This window comes from Delphinapterus leucas, chromosome 1 (assembly GCF_059928025.1).
Source record: "Delphinapterus leucas isolate spDelLeu-1000000601 "Yukka" chromosome 1, BTC_Dleu_Yukka2, whole genome shotgun sequence".
Taxonomy (NCBI): Eukaryota; Metazoa; Chordata; class Mammalia; order Artiodactyla; family Monodontidae; genus Delphinapterus; species Delphinapterus leucas.
In genome coordinates this window covers 170,167,213-170,193,866 of record NC_143129.1, presented here as the reverse complement: position 1 = coordinate 170,193,866, position 26,654 = coordinate 170,167,213, and the positions used below count along the sequence as shown (strand labels likewise).

The window sequence follows — 26,654 nt, the reverse complement described above, 5'->3', positions numbered from 1 at the left end:
GCCCTAAAAGAAGTTGGCCAAGCTTCTTCTGTAATTTGGGCTTTTGAGTGATGTCTGTTAGACAGATTATAGTACTATACTGGCTTTGCCACCTAGTGGGCCTGTTAAGATAGTGTTCCATCTTGTAGAATCAGAATGTTAGTGTGAGAAGGGCCGTTAGATAAAATCTAGTTCGGTCCTCTAATTTACTGATGAGAAAATTGAGGCCCGAGAAGGAGGAAGAATTTGCCTGAAGTCATACAGAGAATGAGTGGAGGAGAACCAGGCCTTGAGCCAAGGTCTTCTGATACAGTGTCCTGTATTCCTTTGTTATACTACAACTCATCAAGTATTGCTTTAAGCTAGTGGTTCTGAAATTTGAGTATGCATCTGAATCACCTGGAGGGCTTGTTAAAACACAGATTATTGAGACCCATCCCCAGAGTTTCTGATTCACTGGGCCTGGGAGTTGGGCTTAAGAATTTGCATTTCTAACAAATTCCCAGGTGATGCTGAAGCTGTTAGTTCTAGGACCACACTTTGAGAAGCACTGCTTAAAGAAATTCTTAGAGAAAGGTGATATTTGACCACAAAGTATACTAGGTATAAGTAACGTGTATGGGACTGTCAGGGTAATGAACAGTTATATATTGAGAATCTCTCTGCAGGAATTGCAGCGAGAGAACACTTTCTTACGTGCACAGTTTGCACAGAAGACAGAAGCCTTGAGCAAAGAAAAGATGGAGCTTGAAAAGAAACTCTCTGCTTCAGAAGTTGAAGTCCAGCTCATCAGAGAGTCACTCAAAGTGGCATTGCAGAAGCATTCAGAGGAGGGGAAGAAACAGGAAGAAAGGGTGAGCTAAGGAGCTTATAGCTTTCTAATTCACAAAGGAGTTGGCAGTCAGCCCTCTCCTGCCAGACCCTAAGCTGTTTCTGGCCCCTATTCTTGGAACCTGGAGGAGCCAATTGGGTGAAACCCCCTACATTGACTTCTTATGCAGGATTGGTCTGTTAGAAATGGAACCCCTCCTTTCTGCTTCATCTGCACAAAACTACCACAGAGAGGGAAAGCCGTATAATCCCTCACTGTCCCAGGTTGTGATGGGCTACCAGCTGGCCTGGGTGGAAAATCAGCCTGGGCAGTCATACGAGATTGTGCTGTGGCAAGATGTACCTGTGGCACATCATTCAGCCTGGTTTCTCCTCACTCTACCTAAAGAGTAGGTGAAGAATCCCATATATGCAGATATTTTGGGAGTTTTAACATTTTTGCCAGTGCTCTTAGAATTGCTTAGGGTGAGATTGGTTATCATAGAAGGAGCTAAATCTTTTGGTCCTGTTCACAGGTTGCACTAATGCAGACGTTCTTGGGGGACCAGTTAAATAATGTTTAGTTCTGGACCACTTGCATCAAAGTCAGCTAAAGCAGTGTTTCTTAAACTTTAATGTGCTTAAGAATCATTTGGAGATCATGATAAAAATACAGATACAGATTCAGTAGTTGTGGGAGGGAAGGGGGCCCTGAGATCCTGCATTTCTAACAAGCTCCCAGGTGATGTTGGTGCCATTGGTACAGCATAGACTTAGAGGCTTATTAAAAAAGAAACTTTTAATCAAAATAATACATGTATCTAAGTTAAATAACCAACATGTTATCAAATATCAAGATATTTATAGTAAAAATTAGTGGTTCTGTGCCCAGCCCCACTCCACAGAATTATCTGTCCTCAACTCTTTTCTTTCTTTCTCCTGATACATACCTCTATATTTCTGAATAGTATTCTTTTTTTTTTTTTTTTTTTGCGGTACGCGGGCCTCTCACTGTTGTGGCCTCTCCCGTTGCGGCACGCAGGCTCAGCGGCCATGGCTTACGGGCCCAGCCGCTCCGCGGCATGTGAGATCTTCTCGGACCAGGGCACGAACCCGTGTCCCCTGCATCGGCAGGAGGACTCTCAACCACTGCGCCACCAGGGAAGCCCTGAATAGTATTCTTTTATTGAATTTTTTGCTGTTTTTGTTTCATGAATGCAATATCTTTTCTCTGATGATATTGATTATACCTTTTGGGATATCTGCATCTGCTCATAGTGTTGTTTCTTGTTTCCTTCAGGTCTTTTTATTTTGGTGTCTTTCATGTTAGAGGCTTGGTGATCCTTGAATGAAAGAGTGCTCATATTTAAGAATGTAGTATTTTAGGGACTTCCCTGGCGGTCCAGTGCTTAAGACTCCACGCTTCCACTACAGGGGGTACAGGTTCAATCCCTGGTTGGGGAACTAAGATCTCACATGCCGTGCGCTGCAGCCAGAAAAGAAAAAAACAAAAAACCCCACACAACGTATCAGTGGTATTTTAAAGCTGCGTGGAAGCTCTGGGTTCATGGTAGTTGCCCGGTGGGCTTCCCTGTGGGATGATCAGACTTAGTCTGCCCTTTGCACTTGGGAACCCTCAAATATCAGTATCTGAATGTCTCATCTCACTCTGTCTAGGAAAGAATCTTCAGCCTGCTGCCTGGTGGGGAGACTGGGGACAGGAATGATTTTGGCCTTTGGGTTCTCAACACTGAGAAGGAGATTAGGTTTAAAGTCCCACAGTTCTATACATAGATTTTTACTTATACTTATTTTCAACACAGTGCTTCACACACTCTCTCTCTCTGTCTCTGTCTCTCTCTCTCTGCTGTGACTGATATCCCTGAGCTTGACTCTCTCTCAGTTGCTTTCTCCGGAAAATAAATCTCCAGTCTCCTTTTGGGGAAACCTAGGGTGAGAATGGTATCCAGCTAACCTGAATATAGACTTCTAGTGAATCCCCCTATTTTTCAGGTCTGTGGCTGATACATACCTCCCTCAGGTATCTGGTGCTTCAAGTACAGGGGTTCTTGCTGGTTGTGAAGGGCACATTGTTTTCCAAGTTGTCTGTAACTCCTACTGCAGATTATAACTCCTTTGCTCCAAGTCATTTATCCCCCCATTTACTTTTATCTTCTGAAAACATGTTGAAATATCTTGTATACTTTTGTCTCCTCTTTTGACTTTTAAAAATCAGTACTTTATTTTTCTCCTGTTGTTTAGATGTTTTGGAAGAGAGAAAAGATAAACATCTCTGGCCAGTCTACCATTTTTTTAATTCACAGTTGGTTATCAGCATTTTTAATAAGCTTCTCAGGTGATTCTGATGCATATTAAAATGTGAGAATCTGGAGAATCACATGGAGCTTAAAGATTGTACCTGGGGTAAAGGTTTTGACTGATTTTCAGGGATCCCTCTTAGTACTGTGTTATCTTTGGATTAAATTAGGCCTGTGCCTCTTTGGCATCAGTAGATCTGCCTTACCTTTTCTCTGCTTTCTCTTACTTCCTCCAGCTTCCTTTTTCATGAGCCAAAGAAAAAGCCATAATAGTGAAGAAAAAGTTTCAACAAATTCATTCAACAAATCTTTTCTTTTTTTAATTTATTAATTTTTGGCTGTGTTGGGTCTTCGTTGCTGCGTGTGGGCTTTCTCTAGTTGCGGTGAAAGGGGGGCTACTCTTCGTTGCAGTACACGGGCTTCTCATTGCAGTGGCTTTTTTTGTTGCAGAGCATGGGCTCTAGGCGTGTGGGCTTCAGTAGTTGTGGCACGCGGGCTCAGTAGTTGTGGCACATGGGCGTAGTTGCTCCACGGCATGTGAGATCTTCCCAGACCAGGGCTCGAACCTGTGTCCCCTGCATTGGCAGGCGGATTCTTAACTACTGCGCCACGAGGGAAGCCCCATTCATCAAATCTTAATTGATTGCCTGCTCAGTGCCAAGCATTGTGCTGTGTGTTGGGGATATGATAGTAAGCAAAATGGACACAGCCCCTCCTCTCAAGGAGTTTAGAGTCTCATTAGCCCTTCCAGATGATTGCTTAGCTTTATATCCTATGTGGTGCTTAGGGAATAATGCATTACCTATCTCAACAGAACAGAACAGACCGGCTGTATGTCTACTGTATATACAGTTATATTTACTTTTGCAGTTCAGTTCTGATGCAGACCACTTAGAGTTAGCATCAGATTCCACAGGTTTAAGGGCATGGTCCCCCAAAAGACTATGCTTATTTGTTACTTCTGATGCCAGCTGCAAGTTTTGGGTTCCCTAGACTGCCTATATACTTCTGACCAACTGGCTATAAATCCAGGGGTTCCCATGACCCTTTCAGGTTCAGTAATTCACCAGAGCAACTCAGAACTCAGGATTACTTAGGATTACAGTTTTGTTATAAAAATACAAATCAGGACAAGCCAAATAAAGAGACAAATAGGATGAGGTCTGGGAAAGTCCTCAAAGCAGGGCTTCTATACCTTTTCTCCCTCGGAATCAGAGCATGTCATCCTCCTAGCACATCCATGTGTTCACCAGCCAGGAAGCTCCACTGAGCTTCGGTGTCCAGAATTTTTAATTGGGGTTTTATTATGTAGGCATGATTGAACTCAATCTCCTGTCTTTGTCCCCTCTTCACAGGGAGTTGGGCTCAACTCCATCGGTCTTTATAGTGACCAGTCTGCATTCTGGGTCATCTCATTAGCATAAATGCATTTATGGTGGGCTCTGGTCCACTAAGAAAAACAAAGATACTCCTTTTCTATTATTTGGGATATTCTAAGAGTTTAGAAGTTACCTCCCAGGAAGCTGGACAAAGACCAGACAAATTTTTTTTGGCTGCACTGTGCAGCATGTGGAATTTTTCCAACCAGGGATCCAGGGATTGAACCCAAGCCCCCTGCAGTGGAAGTACAGAGTCTTAACCACTGGCCTATCAGGGAAGTCCCAGATTCCTTATTATACGGTAGAGCTACCAATTTTTGAAAACTGCCAAAGGAGCCCCCCTTCCTTGCCCTTGATTAGAAAGTTCTTGTGTGTTAACTCTGCATTTTATGCCCTAATCTCAAATGGCAAAATTTTATCAGCTTCCTGCATTCATTGTAGTGGAAAACATTTATAGCCCTAAGGGCAAAGACATCACTTCAAAAAAAGTTGATGTTTAGGGTTGTAGAGGAGTCAATGGAGACAGATTCTCGACATTTCTTCCCAATAGGTCAAGGGTCGTGATAAACATATCAATAATTTGAAAAAGAAATGTCAGAAGGAATCAGAGCAGAACCGGGAGAAGCAGCAGCGTATTGAGACCTTGGAACGCTACCTGGCTGACCTGCCCACCTTGGAAGACCATCAGAAGCAGAGCCAGCAGGTAGCAGCAATGTCTGGGCATACCTGGGGCAAGAAGGGAGTGGCCAAGCAGGGGGGCTTTCTCAGCTTCTGCTGCATGCAGTTACCTTGTGGCTTCCTGAAAGGAAGATCCCAAAGGAGTCATGTCCACACTCATATCACAACTGAACTGCAACTTTTTTGAGATACCCAGACAGAGTCTTCCTTGGCCTGTTGACCTAATCATGGAATCCTGTCTTTCAGCTTAAGGATTCTGAGTTGAAGAGCACAGAGCTGCAGGAGAGAGTGACTGAGCTGGAGAGTTTGCTGGAGGAGACCCAGGCAGCCTGCAGAGAGAAGGAGGTTCAACTGGAAAGCCTGAGACAGAGGGAAGCAGAATTCTCCTCCACTAGACATAGGTAAATACCCCTGTGGGGTTGAGGAAAGGAGTGGAGAGCTATGTTCTGGTCCTGGCTACCCCACTCATTACCTGTGTGACTTTGGGCAAATCACTTCTCTGAGCTTCATTTTCTTTGGATTGTAAGTAATAGGAAAGCTGTTTATGGACAAGGACTATGTCTTTGAGATGGAATGTGGGGGGTATAGTGGTGCAGTGGGGTGGGATTTGTCACTGTATCCTTTGGAAGGCTCCAATCCAGTACCTGGCATAATACTACTAGATAATAATCCTTGAATATGTATGTGTTGAATGAACGGGAGCACTTCATAAACTGGAAAATGAGTATCTCTATATTTGCAAAAGTAGATCCTGGTGCTGAGGACTGGAGGTTATCCACATTTTGAATCTTGCAAGGTAAAGCCTACCAGGAGCATCTGTTTCTTCTCCTTAGCCCTAGGGATTGCTCTCGATTGCCACAGCAGGTTCTGAGAACAAAACAGGATGCCATAATGTACTCTCAGGATGTCTTGGGAGCCTCCTCCATGTTAATAGAAGTTTCTGAAAATGTAGTGGCTGTGTCTCAGCAGCCTCTTGGACCAAATCCAGCTGCTAATGGGATGGATTGGATTTCTCATCCCATATTCAGCCACAGTGACCCTGTTGTTTATTTCAGCAGATGGGCCATGATGAAAGTGATTGTGGGGATCCATGGGAGGAGACCACTGGTTGGAGTCAGAAGCGAGGTTAGGGGACATAGCTGGGTCTGCCCCAGACTGTATGTGCAAAGAAAAAAGATTTTTTTGGTATTTTCTAAAATTTCTGCGTTGTATACGTGTGACTTTTATAATTTAAATACATGTGATGAATGTTTACTTTTAAATACCAAAACAAAGAATAAAAAAACCTTGGGCAGGTAGAGAATTGGTAGCACATTGTATAGATGCTGACCTCTAGGGAATGGAACTAGCATAGATTGAGCAAGCAGCTTCTGTGTGGCACTCCCTACGTTATACAAACCTAAGACATTATCCCCACCTATGGCTTGGAAGGGTGTAAATGTCTTGCCCCAAAACATACAGTAAATAGCGGAATCAGGAATCAAAGCCACATCCCTCTAACTTCAGAGTTCTTTAAGAGGCCACTGTTTTTCAGCCTGCAAGATAAGCAGTGTGTGGAGGCGGCCAGTGGAGAAGATACAGCTCAATGGGGAGAAGGTCCCCAAGTGGAAATGGAGTCCTGGCAGAAGGAATGTGATTCCCTTCGAAAGGTGACTGAGGGTGTCCAGGCTGTAACGGGGTAGGCTTAGGAAAGAAAAGATTGGGTATTGGTAGGGAACCATGAATTTCTGACCCTGAACCCTCTAGGATCTGCTGCCCAGAGTTTTTCTCTCTTTCTGAGAAGTCATCCCTGCATAATAAATTTACATTTTAGATATTCATCCTTATGACTGGCAAGCAACGTTAGGGAAGGACATGCCTCTGAATATCCAAATTTATATGCTCCAAAATAGTACACTGAAGCTTGGTGCACTTCATTCATGGCTCAGGCCCTATTCAGAACCTCTTGCATTGGGCAAAGTTCTACCCAGTGAGGGGCCTCTAATTCAGCAGAGAAGAAGGAGCTCGGGGCCTAGCAGTGAGACTGGTTGAAGGTCAGCAAAAAAGAAGACCCAGAAATGGTTCAGAGAGTACCTGAGGTCTCAAAGGACAGGAAACTAGGCCTGTTTAGGTTCTCTCCTCGAACAGTCAGTGTGACCAAAGCTATAAGTAATGATAACTGTCATAGCCCTGGATAGGACAAGCTTCATTAAACTGAATTTTCAGTCATGTCCTTTACCAAAGAACCAGAATATACACTGGCTGTATATGAAGTTGATTCTACTGGCCTACAATCATCAGGGTGAGGGTGTCTCTCTCCACCCGACTTCCCCATGGTGGTCATAGGTCCACACTACATTCCTCTTTGTTTAAGTCTCTTTGTGACTAGAGCACAGGAGTGTGAAGCTAGTTATCCAGGATAGGGAGTCTGGGTTATTTTTCTGTAGGTAGAGCTAACTTGTCTTCACTCTGTTCTCACTATTGACTGGCTGTAGCCAGTTGGGCTAAGAGCCAGACCACAGATCCTAGTACAGCCTCTTGCCCTCTGACCTCCCTATCAGCATGTGCTTACAGCCTTCCTCGATAACTCTGCCTTTCAGATTGTGGAGAAGCAACAGCAGAAGATTGATCAGTTGCGTTCACAAGTACAGGTGAGCTGGAGTCCTTGGGACATGGTGGGCGGGACTTAATGATGGAATTTCTAGAATTCAACCAACACTATTCTCTGCCATGCAATTTACTCGGTGTTAGGAGCACAAGAATGAGACCCAGTCAGTGCTTTTAGCCTACATTCTTGTTGGGAAGGGATTTTAGCACAGTACTGTTAGAGCATCCATATTATCCTGGGGGAGCATAGAAGAGTCAGTGGAAGTAGGGAGGTCAAGGAAGGGTTTCTGGAGATCATGAGCCTTCTTTTTTTTTTTTAATTAAGTAATTAATTTTTGGTTGCATTGGGTCTTCGTTGCTGCACACGGGCTTTCTCTACTTGGGGCAAGCGGGGGCTACTCTTCGTTGCAGTGTGCAGGCTTCTCATTGCAGTGACTTCTCTTGTTGCGGAGCACAGGCTCTAGGCACGCGGGCTTCAGTAGTTGCAGCACACAGGCTTAGTAATTGTGGCACGTGGGCACAGTCGTGGCTCGCGGGCTCTGGAGCGCAGGCTCAGTAGTTGTGGCGCACGGACTTAGTTGCTCAGCGGCATGTGGGATCTTCCCGGCCCATGGCTTGAACCCATGTCCCCTGCATTGGCAGGTGGATTCTTAACCACTGCACCACCAGGGAAGCCCTCGTGAGCCTTCTTGGAGGAGGAAGGGTTAGCCAGTCGATGAGGAGGCACAGGATAGGATGGTATTTCCTGATAGAAGGAACAGCATGGGTAGGAACATCAAGGCATGAAACAGCAGGGTTTGCACATGGAGCTGCAAGCAGTTTGGTATTGTTGAAGTAAGGCGGTAAATGGAGAACTGGGCTATGGGAGGGCTGGGACTGTTCAACTCAGTTAGCTTTTGTTCTTTAGGTAGGTGATGGGAATCTACTGTAGTATTTAATTGGGGCGTGATGTGGTCAGGTTTGCAACTCAGGCTTGAGTGTGGAAGAATATTGGTACTTGGAGAGTTACAAGGCTGGAGGCCAGTGGACTGTAGCAGAAATCCTAGTGAGAGATGATGAAGGATGATGCATAAGGCAGCATTGCAAGATGGAGTTGTGAGGGGACAAATTTAAATGAATTTTAGGAGGTAAAATTGAGAGGAATCAGTGACTGATAGAATGTAGGAGGTTGAAGAATAAGGAAAAATCAAAGACAACTCCTGGTTTCTATTTTGGGCCAGAGTAGGAGTGTCCTTAATTGGGTTCTCCAAGAAATCCTAGGTACAGATTCTCTTTGGACTCTAACAGAGGTTTTCACACCAAACAGGAGAGATGCACGTCCACTGAGGAAGAACTGAAAGCTGCAGTCCTACCCTTGCCATTATGTGGGTCTATTTAGTTCACATACTTCAAGTCCTGTAAGGAGATAGTCAAGCCTAGTGAGTGTTTACATCCATTTATTATTATGATGATGATGATCAGCTGCGCTGCTCGGCTTGCGGGATCTTAGTTCCCCGATCAGGGATTGAACCCAGGCCCTCGGCAGTGAAAGTGAAGAGTCCTAACCACTGGACTGCCGGGGAATTCCCTACATCCATTTAAAATCCCAGGATTTTAGTAGTTTTTAGTGGATCTCAAAGTATGTTTCTTGGAACTCTGAGGTTCCACAGCATTTAAAATAGCATATTTACCCATGATGAGACTTTGGTGGAATTAGGTGGATTCAAAATGGTCACCTTGGGTGTTTCATAGTGGTGAGACGTTTTCCTTGGCTGCTAAATTTTTTATTAATGCAAAATGGAAAAGTTCAGAAATATTATTTATACTTTATTTGTTCAAGTCAGTTTCAAAACTGGGGGGAAATTGGAATGAACCAGAATGAGAGGCAGAAGATAACAAATATAAATACCTCCCTCTCTTGACCCTGACTACCCCTACACACAAACGCACGCATGCACGCATTATAACTAGATGAGGTGCCCGAGAGAGGGCTCTCTCTACCCCTTCTCATCTCTGTCAAAAACATTTAATATACAATACTGTCAAGGGCATTTGGCTGTGAGCTCCTCAAAGACAGGGATTGTTTGGTATTCTTTTTAGTATCCCCAGTGCCTGTCAACAGTAATTGCTCGATAAATAATTGAACTCAACTCAATGGACATTCCTCGCCCTGAAGAAAGTTATGGTCTAGTGGAGGGAGGAATCGTGTGCACAGCCAACAAATGTACTCATGAGCCATGATGGAGGTATATGAGTAGCAGGGCAATATTAGGATTAATTGGATCTAATTTGCAGATTAAGGAAGGTTCTGGCAGAGCAGAGGGGCATTCTGGGCAAAGGGGAAAGAGGAGTGAGCAACAGTATTGGAACTGTAAACCTTTGGGGATGAAGGCCAGTTAGTCGTTCAGTGTGACTGGAGTAGAGGCTGTGTGGAGGGTAGAAAGAGATAAGGATAGAAAAGTAAGTAAGGGCCAGACTGGCCTAGAATGCCCTGCTGAGGAGCTGGCCTCTATTGCTACATGGTCAAGGGCTAGAGAAGGGTTTTGATGCGAAGTCACAGATCAGGGCTGTTGTAAAATAATCTCTTAGCAGCAGTGTGTGGGCAGGGTGGAGCTTAACTATGTATATAGTCCAGACCAGAGGTGATATGGTCTGAAGTAGACTTGTTACCCCTGATGTGTTCTCCCACCCTCCTTGCCATGGGATGCAGAGCCTAGAGCAGGAAGTGGCTCAAGAAGAAGGAACAAGCCAGGCCCTGAAAGAGGAGGCCCAAAGGAGGGAGACAGCCCTGCAGCAGCTGCGCACAGCTGTGAAAGAGGTGAGCAGCAACAGCTAGGCCTCTCGGTACTGTCTTTACAAACCTGATTTCTCTGTATCCTCCCGATCCCTTCTCCCACAGGAGCCCCCACGTTTGGGAGGTCCCTGCTAAGCTTTTTTGGCAGAGGAGTAAGAAGGGACATTGCATCATCCTTTATATTAAAGGTCCTAAGCCTTTGAGTGGCCGTAATTACCCAGGAATGCTTTTTGGATATGGACGATCACTCTCTCTTATTTTGTATTCCCACAGCCACAGGTTTGTGGGGTTGGGGATGAAGGGTTCAAGAAGATTGAAGGTATGGTGATCCTCATGGAGTAAACAGAGTTGTCGGCAGGGTGCGGCCAAGGTCACTGTCCAAGTGCTGAGGAAGGAGTCTCCCAGAACTAGGATTGTCACATGGCCCAGTGTGGGTGAAGGGTGGGGACTGGAGGAGAAAGTCTATTCAGTGTCTTTAAAACAGAATAGAGGTAGGAAGGGAAGGAGTGTGCATTAAGCTGTTCTGGGAAAGGGAGGGAAAGAGACACAGACGTGAATAGCTGGTCTCTGTAGTGAAGCCTGACTCCACTGAGGTGAAGGATTGAAAAGGCAGGACACGTTTCAGCACTATGTCCTCCAGGTACCCAGCTTCTTCAGCCCCCCCTCGTCCCTACCCACCCAGTGGCCACTAGCTGTCTTGTTGTCTTTCTTGCCTGCTTTATTCCTCTGACACACTCTGATCCGGCTGGCTGGTGGCCACTTTTGTCAGGGTGGCAGGGAGAGATTGAAACCAGTGTCTCCTCAGATTTCACAGTTCACGTTAAACCTTCTCTGATAGCCTGGCTAACAGAGTTGGCTGAGGGACTGGCTTCAGATAGAGTTCCGAGGGGCGGGAGTATCTTCTCTGGTTCCTGAACAGAAACCTGGAGGCTGCTGACTCAGTCTGGTGGGGTGCAGTTTCCCCTCCAATGCTGCAGCCCTGTGGGCCCAACCTACCTGCAGGAGAAACTAGGCCTGATATTGAGGGGGAAGAGGGGAGTGCAAGGAGGGGGGACATCGCCTTTGACTCATAGCTTCCCCTCCACACACATATATACATATATCCACACTCATGCACAGATACTCTGCTTTTCCCTGGGCCTGGGTTAATGTGCTCGCTTCTCTGTCTGCTCAGCTTTCAGTACAGAACCAGGACCTCATTGAGAAGAATCTGACGCTCCAAGAACACCTGCGCGAGGCCCAATCAGGGTCCCCATCTTCATCAGACACGGCCCAGCTGGCATTTGAGCTGCATCAGGAGTTGGCCCGTTGCCTTCAAGATCTGCAGGCTGTCTGTAGCATTGTGACCCAGAGGGCCCAGGGTCATGACCCCAGTCTCTCCCTGCTCCTGGGCATTCACTGTGAGTCCTCAGGCCAGTCTGGGACCCAGGAGAGAGTGGCTTTCATTCTCCTCTCACCCCTATCCACCTTTCCCATCATTACTGGTAATGTGTGAACTGGGCTCCGTAGACCTGGTCACCACCCTCTGGGAGCTTATGTGTTTTGCAAAGTAGACGTTCAGTAAATCTGTTTTGGAAACAGGCATCCTTATGGGGTACCTGGGTGAAGGACAAACACAAATGTGGCGCTTAGGCAGCAAGATTTCAGCCCATTATTCCTAGGTGTTTTTTAAAAAGTGCCATGTTCCAAGACCACAGGCCTTATGGCACTGCATATCCATACTGCGCTTTCCACAGGAAAGTGTCTCCTGAGTGATTTACTAATAATCTCTCGAAATGCTCTCCTCCCCAGCTACACAGCACGCAGGGACTCAGCTAGATTTTCAGAAGCCGGATGTGATCAGGAGGAAACTAGAAGAGGTTCAACAGCTACGCCGTGACATCGAGGACTTAAGGACCACCATGTCAGACAGATACGCCCAGGACATGGGAGAAAACTGTGTCACACAGTGAGGAATGCTGGGGGTGGGACAGGCTGTATTCCCCAAGGGAGAATCTGGTCTGCTGAGAGCCCGGTCCAGCAGGTCCTGCCCTGACAATCTCTTGCCTCCTGTCTGCTGCTATTCCCAGAGAGAAGGGATGGAGGGGAGGTATGAGCTGCATCTGGGGCCAAGGGCTGATTAGAGAATTTTGTTTGCCCTGCCCCACTTTGGCTTTGCCTTGTTGGATTGCATTTGTCCTGTCATCCTGATTCACCCTTTGAGGGTGAGTTAATAATTAACTTTTGCAGGTAGACTGGGAAGTCCTCACAGACTGTTCCCAGTTGCAGGCTGACGTCAAAGGCAAGCAGGCTGCTTACCTCCTTTCTCCATCCTTTGGGATGGCTCCACATTCATTCCCACTCCATACCTTGGTCGTGCTGATGCCCAGAGTTCCTTAGAGGGGCCAGGAAAGGCTGAGTACCAGTAACAATGGCCATTTGAGAATTCTCAGGCCCCATGTGCCAGCCTTCCTGGGACCTGATCTGGCTCTGGGTTTTCCTAGGCCCAGTCCCACTGCTTCTTCCTCAGGGCTCTTGTTCTCATAGATGCCTCAGGGTGATCTATTCCTTAGCAAAGTACTAACTAGAATTGGGAGCCCAGGGATTATAACCAGGGCTTCTTCATCTGTGCTACCATGCCCGTTTACAGGAGACCCCACTCTAGTTGCCCTGTGCCCTTGGGGCCCTGGTCGTGTGGTTAGCACAGCCCTTTCTCCTTTGTTCTCAGGCTGGCCAGGTAGCCCCCTTGAGTGCAAACTCACTCCTCTATGGTTCTGGGTTTGGGCAGGATTTTCCCCCAGGATAACGCAGGGCAACTATCAAGCTGCTCACCCCTTCCCCCTGGGGCTGGGGCCAGTGCTTGGCCTTCTGATTTGTGCCTCTCTTGTGTTTGGGATTGGGGGTCCTTTCCCTTTCCTGCTCTGGGCTCCTTGAGAGTTCAGAGTACCCAGTACAGGTCAGCTTTAAGGTACAACTTTCAGTGTTTTTTGTTGTTTCTCCGGGGCCTTTGGACCCTCTGGTTTCTCTTGCCTCCTTGTTGAGGGAGCATCTCGTAGTTGTTTGTATCTGGTTGTTGGGCCAGCCCCGGGCCTCCTCTAGATCTGGAGCCAGGCCAAGCCAGGCTGTGTGTGGGGAAGGGGGAGCACTGAGTAGTTCAGGAGTCCAGAGGCAGCCATTGGGAGATTCTTGCTAAGCTTTGGGCTGGCAGGGCAGCATCCTGGACCTCACTCCTGGCCTGAATGAGACTCCTTCATAAGCGTTTTTACAAGTTTGTGTTTTATTTATGGAGTGACTTATCCCTTCCATTCAGAGCAGCCCCACCCAGCCATCCCCTCAGCCTCTGGGCTCCTGCCTCCTAAAGGCAGAGCTGCCTGGTTGGTCTCCACCCTGTATTGGCAGCCCAGCCACCATGCTCACGGGTATTTTTCCTCATAAAGTTTATAAGCAGTTATTTATATGAATCCTTGTTATGTCAACTGGTTTGTATTGCCTATTTTGATTACAAAATAAAAATTTAACAGACTCCTCGGTTTACCATTGCTTTCCATCACCATCCGCTCGTACTCCACCCCTCACTTTGGCTTGTTGGAGCCAAAGCCTGGGTGTTTAGCCAAGTTCTCCAAACAGCAGCAAGGAGGGAACTTTGGCAGGTCCAGCCTCAAGTCTATTTCTACCACTTCTGCTCCTCTGTCTTTCTGTGGGGACAGATAAGATCTCTTCCCACAGCACTTTCTGTTGGGTGAAGCTGCCCTGAGTCACAGAGCAAGTTTGTCATTGAGTTTCAGTAATCCTCTGAGGAGGAAGTCTTTGCCTGTGGGTTGCTATAAGGAAGTGGCTTCCCCAGGGCAAAGCAGGACTCTGTGTTTGCCTCCAGGAGCTAGGGTTGTCTTCCTGGGCTGTTCTCGGAGCCCTGGACCTGGGAGGACTAATGAGGGGTGTCATGTCCAACCCCAGACAGATGGCTGGGGGTCCAATGTTGGGCTGGTTGCTTCCTCTGCACCCTGTGCCCTCTTCTGCGAGGAGTTGGGGTGGGGCTGGGGCCACCCCAAGACCAGCAGTGTATCTTTAACAAGGGCCCAGACTCTCAGGAGTCCTGACACCAACCTCTACCTCCACCCAGTCCAGAACTAGAAACCTCTTTCATACCTTGGCCTCCAAATGGCTCTGTGAGGGTGTGGCCCCGTCTCCTGCCACCACCCTCACTTGTCTAAACCTGCCGATCTGAGCGGAGATGAACTCTGGGGAAATCTCTAATCAGAGGCAGTGTGTGCGTGTTGTGGTCGGGGGGCATCCCGTGAAGCGAAGCTCCCTAGCGGGGGAACTTTAGGTTTGAAAACAGCCCAAGACTTCAAAGCCCGGAGCGGAGCAGCGCTGTCGTGGCACCGGGGGTGGGTAGTTAGTTGGGTGCAGCAAACCCGCGCGAGGCTGAAGGGGAGGCCTCTGCCAAACCCTCACCCACGCCCTCCCCGGCCCTTCCTGCCGTCAGCTCGCTCCCCAGCCTCACACTGTCAGCCCCAGCTCGGAAGGCTGAAAAGGGCGGCCCTGCGTGGGACAGGGGTCCTCGGTGCGCCCGGTCCCCAAGGGGGGCGGGAGGGGGCCCGGCGCTGCGTGGGGCGGGGTCGCGCAGGCCCCGCCCCGGCCGCGCGCCTGTCCGTGCCGCCCATTGGTCCCGAGAGCTATGACTCGCGGGCTGAGCAGGAAGGAAACCGCTCCCGAGCGCGGCGGCCTCGTCTCCAGGCCGTGCAGCTGCTGCCACCGCTACCCCGTCTGCCCGTCGGCCCGTCGGCCCATCCGCAGCATGAGCGGCCTGCGCGTTTACAGCACGTCGGTCACCGGCTCCCGCGAAGTGAGTGCGCGCCCTGGGGTAGAGCGCTGGTGGTGGTCCTGTTGCTCTGGACCCGGCGCCTGGGACCCGCCCCCAGGGCGGGGGCGGCGAGGTGCTGGACACGGCCTCCTGAGTTGGGTGGGGGCAGGCTTCTTGGCCCCATCCTAAACACCTCCTTCGGGCATCCTGGGTCGTCTGAACACCCACTACCAGGCTGAGCCTTGACCATGTCCTTATCTTGCCCTTCCTCTCCGTGTGTGTGTGTGTGTGTGTGTGTGTGTGTACCTGGGGGCGGAGGTGGCGCCTTACCCGTCTCCACCCAGGCCTGCCCTGCTTTCTCTTTGCCGAGCTCCTGGCTCTCCCCACCCTTAATTTATCTCACTTACGTTCACTCTAACTCCCCTCCTCATGGTTGGTGGTCCCTCTCTCCTTCCACACCACCACAATCCTGACTCCTCCTCCCAACTCCTAGTGGCCAGAACCCTCCCCTAGGGCGTGGAGCGGGACAGGGGGACAAAAGCTCCTGGCCACACTCCCTTTTTTTCTGCCCAGGGTTCCTCCCATAAACCCTCCAGTCTGCTCACTAACCCCTGCCCGCCCTTTGCCCCCAGATCAAGTCCCAGCAGAGCGAGGTGACCCGCATCCTGGATGGGAAGCGCATCCAGTACCAGCTAGTGGACATCTCCCAAGACAACGCCCTGCGGGATGAGATGCGAGCCCTGGCGGGCAACCCCAAGGCCACCCCACCCCAGATTGTCAACGGGGACCAGTACTGTGGGGTATGGGCCTGGGGGTTGGGGATGGAGGGAGTGTTGTAGGAGGATACCAGCCAGAGTCAGACCTGAGACAAAGCACCAGCACTCAGGTGACCACCTCTTGTCCCCTCCCCCAGGACTATGAGCTCTTCGTGGAGGCTGTGGAGCAAAACACACTGCAGGAGTTCCTGAAACTGGCCTGAGCCGAGTCAGCCCCCTGGACTCCGTCACCACGTTCCCCCCAGCCATCACCCATGAAGGACCTTGTGACAACTCCGTTATTCCTAACCTTACGACCTTGGAGCCCCTCCCCCCAACCCAAGACCTACCGCCTCCCCTCTCTAACTGTAGCTCCCTCTCCTCTATTCAAAGGCAACATTCCTTACCCACTAGTCTCAGAAATTGTCTTAAGCAACAGCCCAAGTGCTGGTTGTCCTCAGCCTGGCCCTGAGGCTGCCACCCTGCCTGGCACTGGCTGATAGGCACCTTTGTTGGTTCCATTAGCCAGGGCTCTGCCAAAGGCCCCGCAATCCCCATCCGGGAGCACCGCAGAAACAATTAAATGTTCCATTCCATTGGCATCGTGTCTTTGTCTGGTGTGGCGTGGACATCCTGGGTCCCTGCTCTGAGCAAGTCTGGTAGATGTGATTGTGCTGAGGCTGTGCTCCCGTGTGGCACCTCTGTGTGCGATTGACAGTGCGTGTGTTTGGATATATGTCCAGCACACACATACCTGTGTGGACCAACGGTTTCTAGAGCGTGTGGGTGGGTCACCCTCCAGTGCACATGCACGTGATGGTGTCCATTACCTTGGTGTATACTGCACGTTTGCATGCCAGTCAGTAACGCGGCTGTGCCTCGTGGCCACCTGCCTGTGTCCCAACAGCTCGGCTAGGTGTGGGTGTGTCATGGAAGTGGGTGCCCAGATGCAGTTCTGTCAGTGTTGGGGCAGTGGCTTTGATGCATAGTGTTGAAGTGTCCCCACGTGCTTGTGGCCCTGCGCGTGTCTGTGCGCAGGGATCTGCACACTGGCACAAGAGGCGCTGGGCTGGGGTGGGCCCTCTCTCCCCTGGAGCAGCTTAGCCCTTCTGAGCAGAAAGAGGAACCTAGAGGACAAAGACCCAGCGGCCAGGCCCGCCAGCTGGGGCTCAAGTTACAGAGGGGTGGCTCGGCGCCGCCCCCTCCTCAGCGGAGCTAGTGCTGCTGGGCTGCCCTGCCAAGAGAGCCTCGCAGAGCAGCCGGTGTTGGGGTGGGCGCTTTATTCGGGGCCGGGGGCGGGCAGCGGAGCCCGGCGCGCCCGAAGCAGCAGCGTGGCGTTGGGCACCAGGCCCACGGCCTGCAGTGTGAGAGCGTCATTGTGGTAGACTGTGGGCGGGAACGTACTGAAGATCTCGAAGGTGGTGGCCTCCACGGCCCTGGGGACAGGGAAGAACGAATCAGGCCGGGTCGTGGGGCCAGAGCCCCGCTGCGGCCGCCAGCTGAGCCCCGCGCCCACCTGGCCTGTGCAAGCAGGGTGCGCACATCACCGACTGTGTCCTCCGGCCGCATCAGCAGCAGGAAGGCCTGCTCGCCATTCTCAGACTTGATGCGCAGCGTGGAGAGCGCGGGCACGGGTGACTCCGGAGACTCCTGGCTCCTGCGGACCCAGAGGCCGTCAATACCCCCTGGTAGCCCAGTCCCAGGGTCCTCACCTCTCCACTCTGCCCTCACCTCTCACGCTCAGCAGCCAAGGCAGGCGTCTCCACCACGATCTCCTGGATCTGGACACGCAATGGGCAGCAGTTCCGGAAGGCATCGATGGAGTGGACAGAGCCCTGGGCCCTGCCAGTCACACTCTCCCCCCAACCCCTACAGGGGACTTCTCCTGACCAGGGATGGATGAGACCAGTGAGCCAAAGCGGGAGGGGGTATTCTGTGTAAATGGGGGCCCAAGGAGAGGAAATAGAAGGGAAGCTTTGGGAGGTAGCCCCATCGTTCCCTTCCCTCATTCTAGTGGGGGAGACAGAACCCCACACAGTGACCAGGCTGGGTGCCTAACCTAGCATGGGTCTGGGAAGGCTCCCCTGGGGAAATGACACCTGAGCTGTGACTGAAGGATGAAGAGGAGTCCTTAGAAATGGGATGGGGGGCAAGGATATTCCAGAGAGCATAGGTCAGGGAAGACTTCTGAGAAGAGGTGATATATTTGAGAAAGTGTCAGCATTCATGTGGCTGAAGCTGGGAATCAGGTTGGACTGGAAAAAAGAAAAGGTTAGAGGTGGGAAAAGGACCAGAAAGGAATGACAGGCCTTACCTAAGAACCACTGGAGGGTTTCAAAAGGGAAGAGCCAAGATCCAATTTGCATTTTTAAAAGAGCACAGAGGCTGCTGGGGGAGGATGGCTGGCAGGGCGGGAGTGGAAGTGGGAGGCCAGTGAGGGGCCACTGCAGTTGTCTGGGAGACACTCTGGAGCCTAGGCTAGGATGGTGGGCGGGGGGGAATGGAGAGAAGAGATGGATTTGGGAGCAGTTCTGGGGATAGACAGATCTGACGGGACTTGGCCACGTGTGGTGAAGGCAGAGTCCCGGGACCCAGGCGGGGCGAGGGAGGGGTAGCAGGGTGATGAGTCCTGTGAAGGCCAGGAAGGTGTATTTCGGTCTGGACCTCAAGAGGGTGGCCTGAACTTGGGCTCACCCCCAACCTAGACTCCCCTGACTTTCCCACTCTTAGAGCCACACTCCTGCGTTGGCCAGTTGCTCTCTGGTCCCAGCTCAGAGAGACCAGGAGACAGTCCTGAGAGCTCACCAGCTCCATCGTTTCCAGGAGACAGGGGAACAGCTCTGAGGAACTCATCTCTCCATCCAGGCCATCCTCAGGGGCCCTCAAGCCTGAGCCTCCAGGTAAGCCGCTGCTCCGGTAGGCTGGGCCAGGGTTGATGGTAAAGCCGCCCCCCCCACCCCCCTCCCCCACCAATAAGGCTGGGGGAGCCAGGGCTGGCCTCACCTTCAGGGTGCCCTGGATGGGGCCTCGAATGTCAATCACCTCGCCTTGTCGGATCACTAATTTGGGCAGCCTGTTCAGAAACTTCTCGGCGATCATCCTGGAGCCTGCAGAGAGGGCATTGGGAGCCTTGGCCGGGGCAGAGACTGTGTGTGATGGTGGAGGAGGCTACCTGGAGCTTGTCCTGCACAGTGCCCCCACCACCTGGCTCAGCCTCAGGGCCGAGCTCACCTGGGTGCTCCATCCTGTCCAAGGGCTTTCGAATCCTCTGCCAGCCTACCACTCGGCCCTCGCCTGGGAACGGGTCCAGCCCATTCTCTGGGTAGACCTGATTGCGCAGGTCACTCACCTGTCAAGAAGGAAGGGAAACAGCGGCTGGCACATCTCTTCAGCCCTGAGCTCCATGCGCACCCCTACTTGCCCAAACAGAGGCCCCAGGAATAGGCCCAAGGGATGGTCTGATGCAATCCCCATTTTACAGATGAGGAAACCAAGGCCCTGGGAAAGAGCAGGAGAGCTGCAGTTCATGCTGCTCCCACCCACCTGAGCCCTGCTCTTCCTGCAAGCTCCCCTCATCACTCCAGCTGGAGCCACAGTACTGACATCCTCTTCACAGAGTCCCTCTCGGGAGCAGACCAGGAGGGGAGGGATGAGGATGTTAGGAGAGGGCAAAGCCCTGCTTGGCATGAACTACCTCAAACACCCCTGGTCGTGACTCACGCTATTTTCCAAGCCATGGTGGCACACACCCCCTCACATGCTCTCACTGTGGAACTAACGCACCACCCTCTGGGACACAACCTCATGTGCTCCCATCACAGCACCCTCATCTCACTGCCGACTGCCCCCACAGCAGGGGGCCGGCTCCATCTCAAGTCCTTTAGTCCCAACGTTTGCCCCCCAATGGCACTACCTTCCACCCCAACCAGGAGGCTCCAGGAGCCTCTGGGGGGAGCCAGGACAGTTTTGCGTGGGCTCCTCACGTTCCCCAGGCTGTCCAGGTGTCCTGAATGCTGGGGAGGAGGGGCAGTGGTGCCACGCAGCTGAGGGCTCTGCTCTCAGGATGCCAGAAGGGGGCGCTGCCTGCTGTTCAGCTACATGCCTTCCCCACTGCTGATGCGGCAAGTATGGCCACGGCAGCCTTCCTGCTCCCTTCCCAGCCCGTTTCAGGCTCACCCTCCTTCTGGAGGTCATCAGACTGGGGTCTCTGAGGTGGGGCAGTGCCCCTAGGTGATGCCTGAGGAAGCATTCCCACCCCCTCCAAAATCCCCACACTGGGAGTGAGTGGTTTAAGGAGAGCCCATCACCTTAAAGGGGACCCCGTCAGGGTACAGCCGCTGGAGCTCTGACGGGAAGAAGCCATCCAATATGTCTCGGAGACAGCGCTGCAGGGGGAGAGGTAGGGTGAGGCCCGGCTGGACCTGTGCAGTGCCCTACACCCTGCTTCCTGTCTAGATGGCAGGCTCTGGGCCCCGGGATCATGGGGCCAGTTACTCTCTGGATCAGACTCTGGAAACAGAGTCCCAGGACATGGTTGGGGGGGGGGTGGTTCTGGAGCTTCTGCATGAGCCTGGGTGCTGGGGGTGAGCTGGGCCCATCATCTCCAACTAATGGTGAGCAGGGGGTGGGCCACCACAGTGGCTTGAGGGTGCACAGGCCTGTCTCCCCTCCCCGTCACTCCTACCTGTGTGGAGGGATCGTGGAAGGGCCGGAAGGGCCCATCGAACATCACGATGCCATTCCGGTAGAGCTTCAGTGGGATGGGCTCAAGGACACAGTGTGGCACTCTGCTGGGCATTGGTGTCAGCTGGGTGTCACTGTCTACCGCCAGCTCACTGAGATCCTTCAGGCTAGCCAGCAGCCTGTCAAAGTCTACCTCGGGGGGTACCAGTGAGTCTCCTGGCAAAGAGGATTGACACCCATGAGCCTCTCTTCATGGCTGCTGTGTGCTCCAGATCCCTGGCTTCCACAGCCCCCTCCTATGCTGGGCAGGGGCCTTAGCATCTCTTTAAGTGACCACCTGGGGAGGAGGAAGGACAGCTAACACTAGATAATAATAATAGCTGTCCTTTAGTGAGCATTTACTTTGTGCTAGGGGTTTAACATCTATTATCCCATTCTTTCTTCATACCAACCCTATGCTGTAGGGACTATAAACATCCCCATTTTCCATATTAGGAAACTAAGGGTTAGAGGTTAATGGCTGGCCTAGGGACACACACAGTAAGTGGCAAGAGCGGGATCAGATCCCAGATCAGATGTGCCAGGCACTGTGTTAGCAGCTGAAAGGCACAGTGCAGTTCCCAGCTGTCTGGGCTCAAATTCCAGCTCCTCCACTTCTACCTGTGTGACTTTGGTCAAGTCATTTAACGCTCCGCACCACAGCATTCTCTTCTAGAAGGTGACGATGATAGGACCAGGATGGCTGTGAGGGTCCAAGATGACCACGTAAGAATTCCAGCAAGCATCTGTCTGTGTTAGTTATTGTTGCCAGCTCTACCGTGCACAAATGGACCTCAGGCCAACCCAGAGGCCACGCAGCAGGGTTATTTATCTCCATTTTACACATGAGGAAACAGGCCCACAGAGATGAAAAATGATTTGCCTCAGGCCACTTGGCAAGTTAGAAGAGGGGGTTGACCCTGGAGTCTGTTCTTTCCACCCATCTGCACCATCAGGAGAGAGAGGTGAGGGTCGGGACACCTGCTGGACAGGACATGGGAGACCTTGGGTTGCACATGTATTTGGCCTCCTCTTCTGACAAATGTGTTGTCCATAGAGCTGTTCATAAGGTTCACGGGGTGCAGGTGGGGTGATGAGGCAGCCAAGACAGATGCCAGAGCAGAAAGGATACAGGGCAGGTGGGGTGCTGCTGGGGGACAGGCCAGGAGCTTGTTCTCAGTCTTGAAGGGATCTTGCCCCGAACTAAGTCATCTACTAGGGTGTAACCCTATAAAACACTGGTGACTTTCTGGGCCTTCTTGGAAGCTGTTTTTCACCAGGACAGCCAGGCTGAGGCAGGATGTGGGTCAGGACTCTGGGGACCCAATTCCTTTCCCCACAGTGGTGCAGTGGCTGTACCGGGGAAGTACAGATGTGGGCGGCCCTGTTTCCTGTTGCCTTTGTGGCTGCTGAAACGGTAGGCCCCAGCTGGCCTTCCCTTCTCCCCTACATCTCCTACTGCTGCAGGGGCTGCACCTGCGCCCCCCTCTTCCTGGGGTCCCCTGGAGTCCCTGAGAGTCCCAAGAAAAACTCACAGAACATCCTGGATATCCCTGGTATGAGCCAGAACAATATCGAGACACCATTTTCCTTTAACAGCTAACTAAGTACTTTCAGAACACCCAGGTAAACCCGAAAATAACAGCAGAAAAGCTCATCACTGCCAACATCTGCCCCCACCCTATATTCTTACAGATGGAAAGTGAAGCCTAGAAAGTCACATGACTTGGCCAAGGCAGGCCACACAGCACGGCCAACAGGACGACTCAGATGCGCGCGGACTGCTAATCCAGCTGCCTCCTGGGGCCTGGGCTTTTTCAGGGAGCTGAGGTGTCGACAGGGGAAGGGGCAGGTGGAAACCCAGGGGAGGATGCCAAGAAGCAATGAAAGAGAAAAGAAAAGTTGGCGGAGAAAATCAGCCCGGAAGGCTCTCAGCCAGGGCTCGGGGGTGGAGAAGTGAAAGCAGGGTGGGCCTGGCAGGTATCAGATGCAGCAGAATGGAGGTGACATAAGGGGCCCGGGAGAAGGAACCGCCGCTCTGGACAAACCAGGGCTAAGAGAATAAGGCAGGAAGAGCCTGGCATCGCCACCTCACAGCCAGGAGTGCTCAACAGAAGCCTGGCCCCGTGCAGCCACGTCACGTGGGATGAGGCAGGTCAGAGGTCAAGTGAGGCATTTCCTCTCTGAGCCGCAGCTTTCTTTTCCAGGGAACGGGTAGATAATAGAAATCTTCATCCTGCCCGCAAGATCCAGGGGTGAACTGACTGTGATGATGACTCAGCATTTACTATGCCAAGCATCAAGAGGCAGGTCTTCCTTCTCCCATTTTACAGATGAGGAAACTGGGCCTTGTAAGGTGACATGCCCCGGGTCACGCAGCTTGCAGGGCCCAGGTGACTCTAAGCCTCTGTCCTCAGTGACCACGCAGGCTTGCCTCTCAGTGTTGGTTCTTCAGGTACTGCTCACTGGGGTTCCTTTCCAAGGAGGGGTACAGTGCAGGGAGATCATCTCTGAGGCCTCATCCAACTTTTGAGAGCCCATGATTTTATTTAAAAGGGGAGTGAACAGGCATGGAGATCAAGTCCAAGCTCCTTGGCCCAACTCCCAAGACCCTCAGAGCCCTGGCTCCCCAGCCTGCCCTCAACAAGCTCCCCCACTCACACTCTGAAGCCGTACAGCCCGGGCTACCACTTCCAAGCTGTGTGACCCCGGGCACATGGGCCAACATCTCTGGGCCTCAGCTTCCTCTTCTATAAAATGAAGACAATAACAGCCCCACTTTACAGGGTTGCTGTGAGGCTCACAGGAAGTGCCTGGCAGACAGAGCTGTTGTTGTCACTAACACCCCACCCTCTTGATCATCACAGGGCTCAGGTGCCCTCTCACCACCTAAGTGGAGAAGCCTTGCCCGGAGCCCCTGCCCCTGAGCCTGGGCCTCTGTTCCTCCTGGGTTTCTGGAGCCCTTGGGCCCACTCCTGGCCCTCATCACAGGCTGCTGTCATTTTGTTTGCTTATTGGTCTTTCCAGCTACACCGGTCAAGTTGAACACAGGCAAGAGCAGCCAGCCCTGGGCCTGGCCCACAATGGGTGCTCAAGACGCACTGGATCCGTCCCTCCACCCCACCACCCCGCCATCCAGCAAGTACGTCCGCAGCGCCCGTGCCCTGCCAGGCTCTGAGCAGCATGGCCACGCCCATGCCCAGAGTCCTGCCCTCCTCAGGCTCATACTTGAATGAAGGAGACAGGGTGACAAAGAGTGACAGTGGCATGTGTTAAGTGCCACTGTGGGGTCGCAGGGCCCAGAGGAGGGCCAGACCCTGCCCCTAGCGCAGCTGAGTGGTGGGCCTGCCCTGGGCTGGCCCCTCGCACCCTCACCAGGAGGACAACCTGCTGCTGTGAAATCCCGGCAGTGTCCGACGTGCGCCAGCAGGCCCGTCCCAGCACCGCATGCGAAGGCTGTTGAAAGGAAACAGACCCGCTATTTCCACCCACCTGCACGCCGGGCCCTGCTCTGGGGACTTCACCTACATTCACTCTGCTCTTCAGAGGAGCCGGCGGGGAGAAAACGGGCTCCGAGAGTCTGGTCACCGCCAGGGTGACCAAGGGGGGCCTTGTGACTCGGCAGGAGCTGACTTCTGCCTGTGACTCGGCAGGAGCTGACTTCTCTGGCCCTCGCTTTGATCATCACGCTGCTTTTCCCCACCTCATCCTGTACAGAGGATCGTCCCGGCGGGCTCTGACCATCCAAGCCAAGGGCACCCAGGCAATGCCTGCGAATCACCTGCCTGTGCACGTGCCCTGGCCTTCGGGTCGAGCCCTGTGCTGGCACTCTGGAGCACAGCAGGGGCGGAGCAGTAGATGGCCATGGTCATCATTCACTGACCGCATGTCCGCCTGAGAGAACACTCCACGTACTCCACACTGTGGTATTCAGTGCTCTCAGTTCAGGGCCTAGGGGTCAATCGTACCATCTCCTCACCTCACAGATGAGGATGTGGACTCAGAGGTGAGGCAGGTTCCCCACACAGGGTACGATCTGACCCAGGCCCCCCTCTTCAGCCAGAGCCTTTAAGGCTTTCACTGCAACGCAGAGCCCCTAACTACGCGCCCGGGGCAGCTGCAGGGCGGCACAGCGCCTGGCACCGAACAGGCACTCCACGCACATGTGCTAGAGCAGGTGGGGTTTGAGCTGAGCTTCACAGGAGGGGAGAAAAGGGGGCAAGGCACTTGGGGGACACAGCACAGGACCGAGCTAGTGGGAGGGTGGGTGGCAGGAGTCCAGCCTGCCTGGGGTCTAGGCCAGGCCAGTTCCAGGGGCCCAAGGGCAGCCCAGGGACAGCCCATTGAGGAGTCAGGCTGGCTTCCTGAGCAGGGGAGGGAAGAGGCTCCCACACAGATGCCAGAGCCTGGGCTTGGGGAAAAGGGTTGGGGAGGTGGGCGCTGGGAGTGGGAAGGGGAGATGTAGAGAGAGGGCAGGGACTTGATGGGGGGTGGTGAGGAGCTCAGAGGTGAAGGGTGGGGGGAGCTCAGAGTTGGCTGGAGCTCTCAGCCCTGAGGCTCAACACCTGACCCGAAGGTGGTAGGACCAGAGCGGGAACTGTCCCTTTCATGTCTCCGCATACCCTGAAGCACCTGGCACGGCATCCTGTTTGCTACTCAACGTACTGGTGGGAAGGGGTGAATGATCTGGCCTGAGGCCAAGCCCTTGCAAGGCTTCCTCTCCCCTGAGCCCCTTCATGGGCCCAACTGACCCTCCTCCCTAAGAGTCCCAGGCTCTAGAATGTTTGAATCAGCCCCAGTCTGCCTAATACAGATGCCCCAGCTCACCAATCCACTGGCCTGCTGCCCCAGGGCCTGTGGGGAGTGGTACCCAACAGAGGGAGATCCAGAGAAACAAGCCAGAGCATCAGGGTCAGCCAGAGGCTGGCTTCATGGACCCAAGGGCCCTTGGGGCAGGGGCAGGTTGGCACATGGGGACAAGGCCATAGGGAGAGGAAGGGAAAAAGCCAGGAAAGGGGGGTGGGCAGTCCCAGGAGGAAAAGCTGCTAGAAATGAAAAACATGTTGTTCATCTGTCAGAAGAGCTAAACTGAGCACCCTCCATGTTGAAGAATCAAAAGGCAAAAGAAGAAAAAGACACAAATCAGGAACTTGTGGCCAGGCTTTAGAACAAGTGGCTTGAGAACAGCCATACTCTGAGCAAAAAACAACAACACAGAGCAGTTGGGGGCTGCTCTCTTTTTGGGAGGAGAGGGTGGAATCCACAGAACCAGGTCCAGAAACCAGCTGTCTGGTCTCACCCCTTCCCCAAAGGAGCAGGGAGGGCCCCACTGGCCAGAAGGAAGTCTGCCCTCCAACTAGTCAGCAAGGCCACATGAGGCCTGAGCCCAGCTCACCACACAGGGGCAGTGTGTGTGTGTGAGTGCGTGCGTGCGTGCGTGTGTGTGTCCGTAGTGCCGGCAGGCCTCTGGCCCTGGACCCCAGGAAGGGACATCCTTACAGCTTCTGGCTGTTGCCTATCAGGGTCTCGCCTCTCACCCAGGGAGAACTTCCCATAGCACTCAGCCCAGGGTTCAGCTCCTGGCATGGCCCAGCTGCCATACAGCTCCCCAGCTTTGCCGTGTCCTAAATGGGACATCTTCCCCGACAGCCGTGCTCCCCAGGGTCATCCCAGGTTCCTCCCACCCCCTCCCTAATGTTCGAGCAATCGCCAAGGCCATGGATTCCCCTCCTAAATCTCTCTGCTCTGCCCCTTCTCACCAGCCCCACCAGTATCACCCTTATGCTGGGCATCATCTCATCTTTGGCCTGGATGACTGTAACCGTCTCCCAGTGGGCTCCCAGCCTTAAGTCTTGCCCCCTTCACTCAACA

At 52.4% G+C, this 26,654-nt stretch overlaps 3 protein-coding genes across 9 annotated transcripts in view; 2 read left to right on the top strand and 1 right to left on the bottom strand.

The window, feature by feature from the left end:
- Positions 1–14,025, top strand: part of CEP85 (centrosomal protein 85) — a 33,617-nt gene extending 19,592 nt beyond the window's left edge. For both annotated transcript variants that reach the window (XM_089898539.1, XM_022551832.3), the window contains 8 exons: positions 648–833; positions 5,037–5,189; positions 5,411–5,565; positions 6,699–6,813; positions 7,744–7,794; positions 10,440–10,547; positions 11,698–11,923; positions 12,315–14,025. In XM_089898539.1, coding sequence (XP_089754665.1) covers positions 648–833; positions 5,037–5,189; positions 5,411–5,565; positions 6,699–6,813; positions 7,744–7,794; positions 10,440–10,547; positions 11,698–11,923; positions 12,315–12,475 — 1,155 coding nt within the window. In that variant the 3' untranslated portion in view covers positions 12,476–14,025. The remainder of the gene's footprint in view (positions 1–647; positions 834–5,036; positions 5,190–5,410; positions 5,566–6,698; positions 6,814–7,743; positions 7,795–10,439; positions 10,548–11,697; positions 11,924–12,314) is intronic.
- A 1,123-nt stretch (positions 14,026–15,148) lies between these two features.
- Positions 15,149–16,663, top strand: SH3BGRL3 (SH3 domain binding glutamate rich protein like 3). Its single transcript, XM_022551834.2, has 3 exons — positions 15,149–15,348; positions 15,939–16,106; positions 16,220–16,663. The coding sequence occupies exons 1-3, from the start codon at positions 15,181–15,183 to the stop codon at positions 16,283–16,285; spliced, it is 402 nt and encodes a 133-aa protein (XP_022407542.1). The 5' UTR covers positions 15,149–15,180; the 3' UTR covers positions 16,286–16,663.
- UBXN11 (UBX domain protein 11) overlaps positions 16,169–26,654 on the bottom strand; it is a 31,863-nt gene continuing 21,377 nt past the window's right edge. For 2 of the 6 annotated variants that reach the window (XM_030763854.2, XM_089898562.1), the window contains 7 exons: positions 20,746–20,960; positions 20,369–20,446; positions 19,293–19,410; positions 19,065–19,168; positions 17,793–17,842; positions 17,578–17,718; positions 16,169–17,497 (listed from right to left, as the gene is read on the bottom strand). In XM_030763854.2, coding sequence (XP_030619714.2) covers positions 17,341–17,497; positions 17,578–17,718; positions 17,793–17,842; positions 19,065–19,168; positions 19,293–19,410; positions 20,369–20,446; positions 20,746–20,960 — 863 coding nt within the window. In that variant the 3' untranslated portion in view covers positions 16,169–17,340. Of the gene's footprint in view, positions 17,498–17,577; positions 17,719–17,792; positions 17,885–18,069; positions 18,317–19,064; positions 19,411–20,368; positions 20,447–20,745; positions 20,961–26,654 lie in introns of those variants that run through there. The other 4 variants (XM_089898578.1, XM_089898566.1, XM_089898582.1 and 1 more) reach the window with 3 other exon arrangements.

Excerpts from the sequence above, each read along its gene's own strand:
- SH3BGRL3 (XM_022551834.2), top strand. The coding sequence starts at position 15,181 with ATGACTCGCGGGCTGAGCAGGAAGGAAACCGCTCCCGAGCGCGGCGGC. Across the intron at positions 15,349-15,938 it reads CGGTCACCGGCTCCCGCGAA|ATCAAGTCCCAGCAGAGCGA; the intron begins GTGAGTGCGCGC and ends CTTTGCCCCCAG. Across the intron at positions 16,107-16,219 it reads ACGGGGACCAGTACTGTGGG|GACTATGAGCTCTTCGTGGA; the intron begins GTATGGGCCTGG and ends CCCCTCCCCCAG.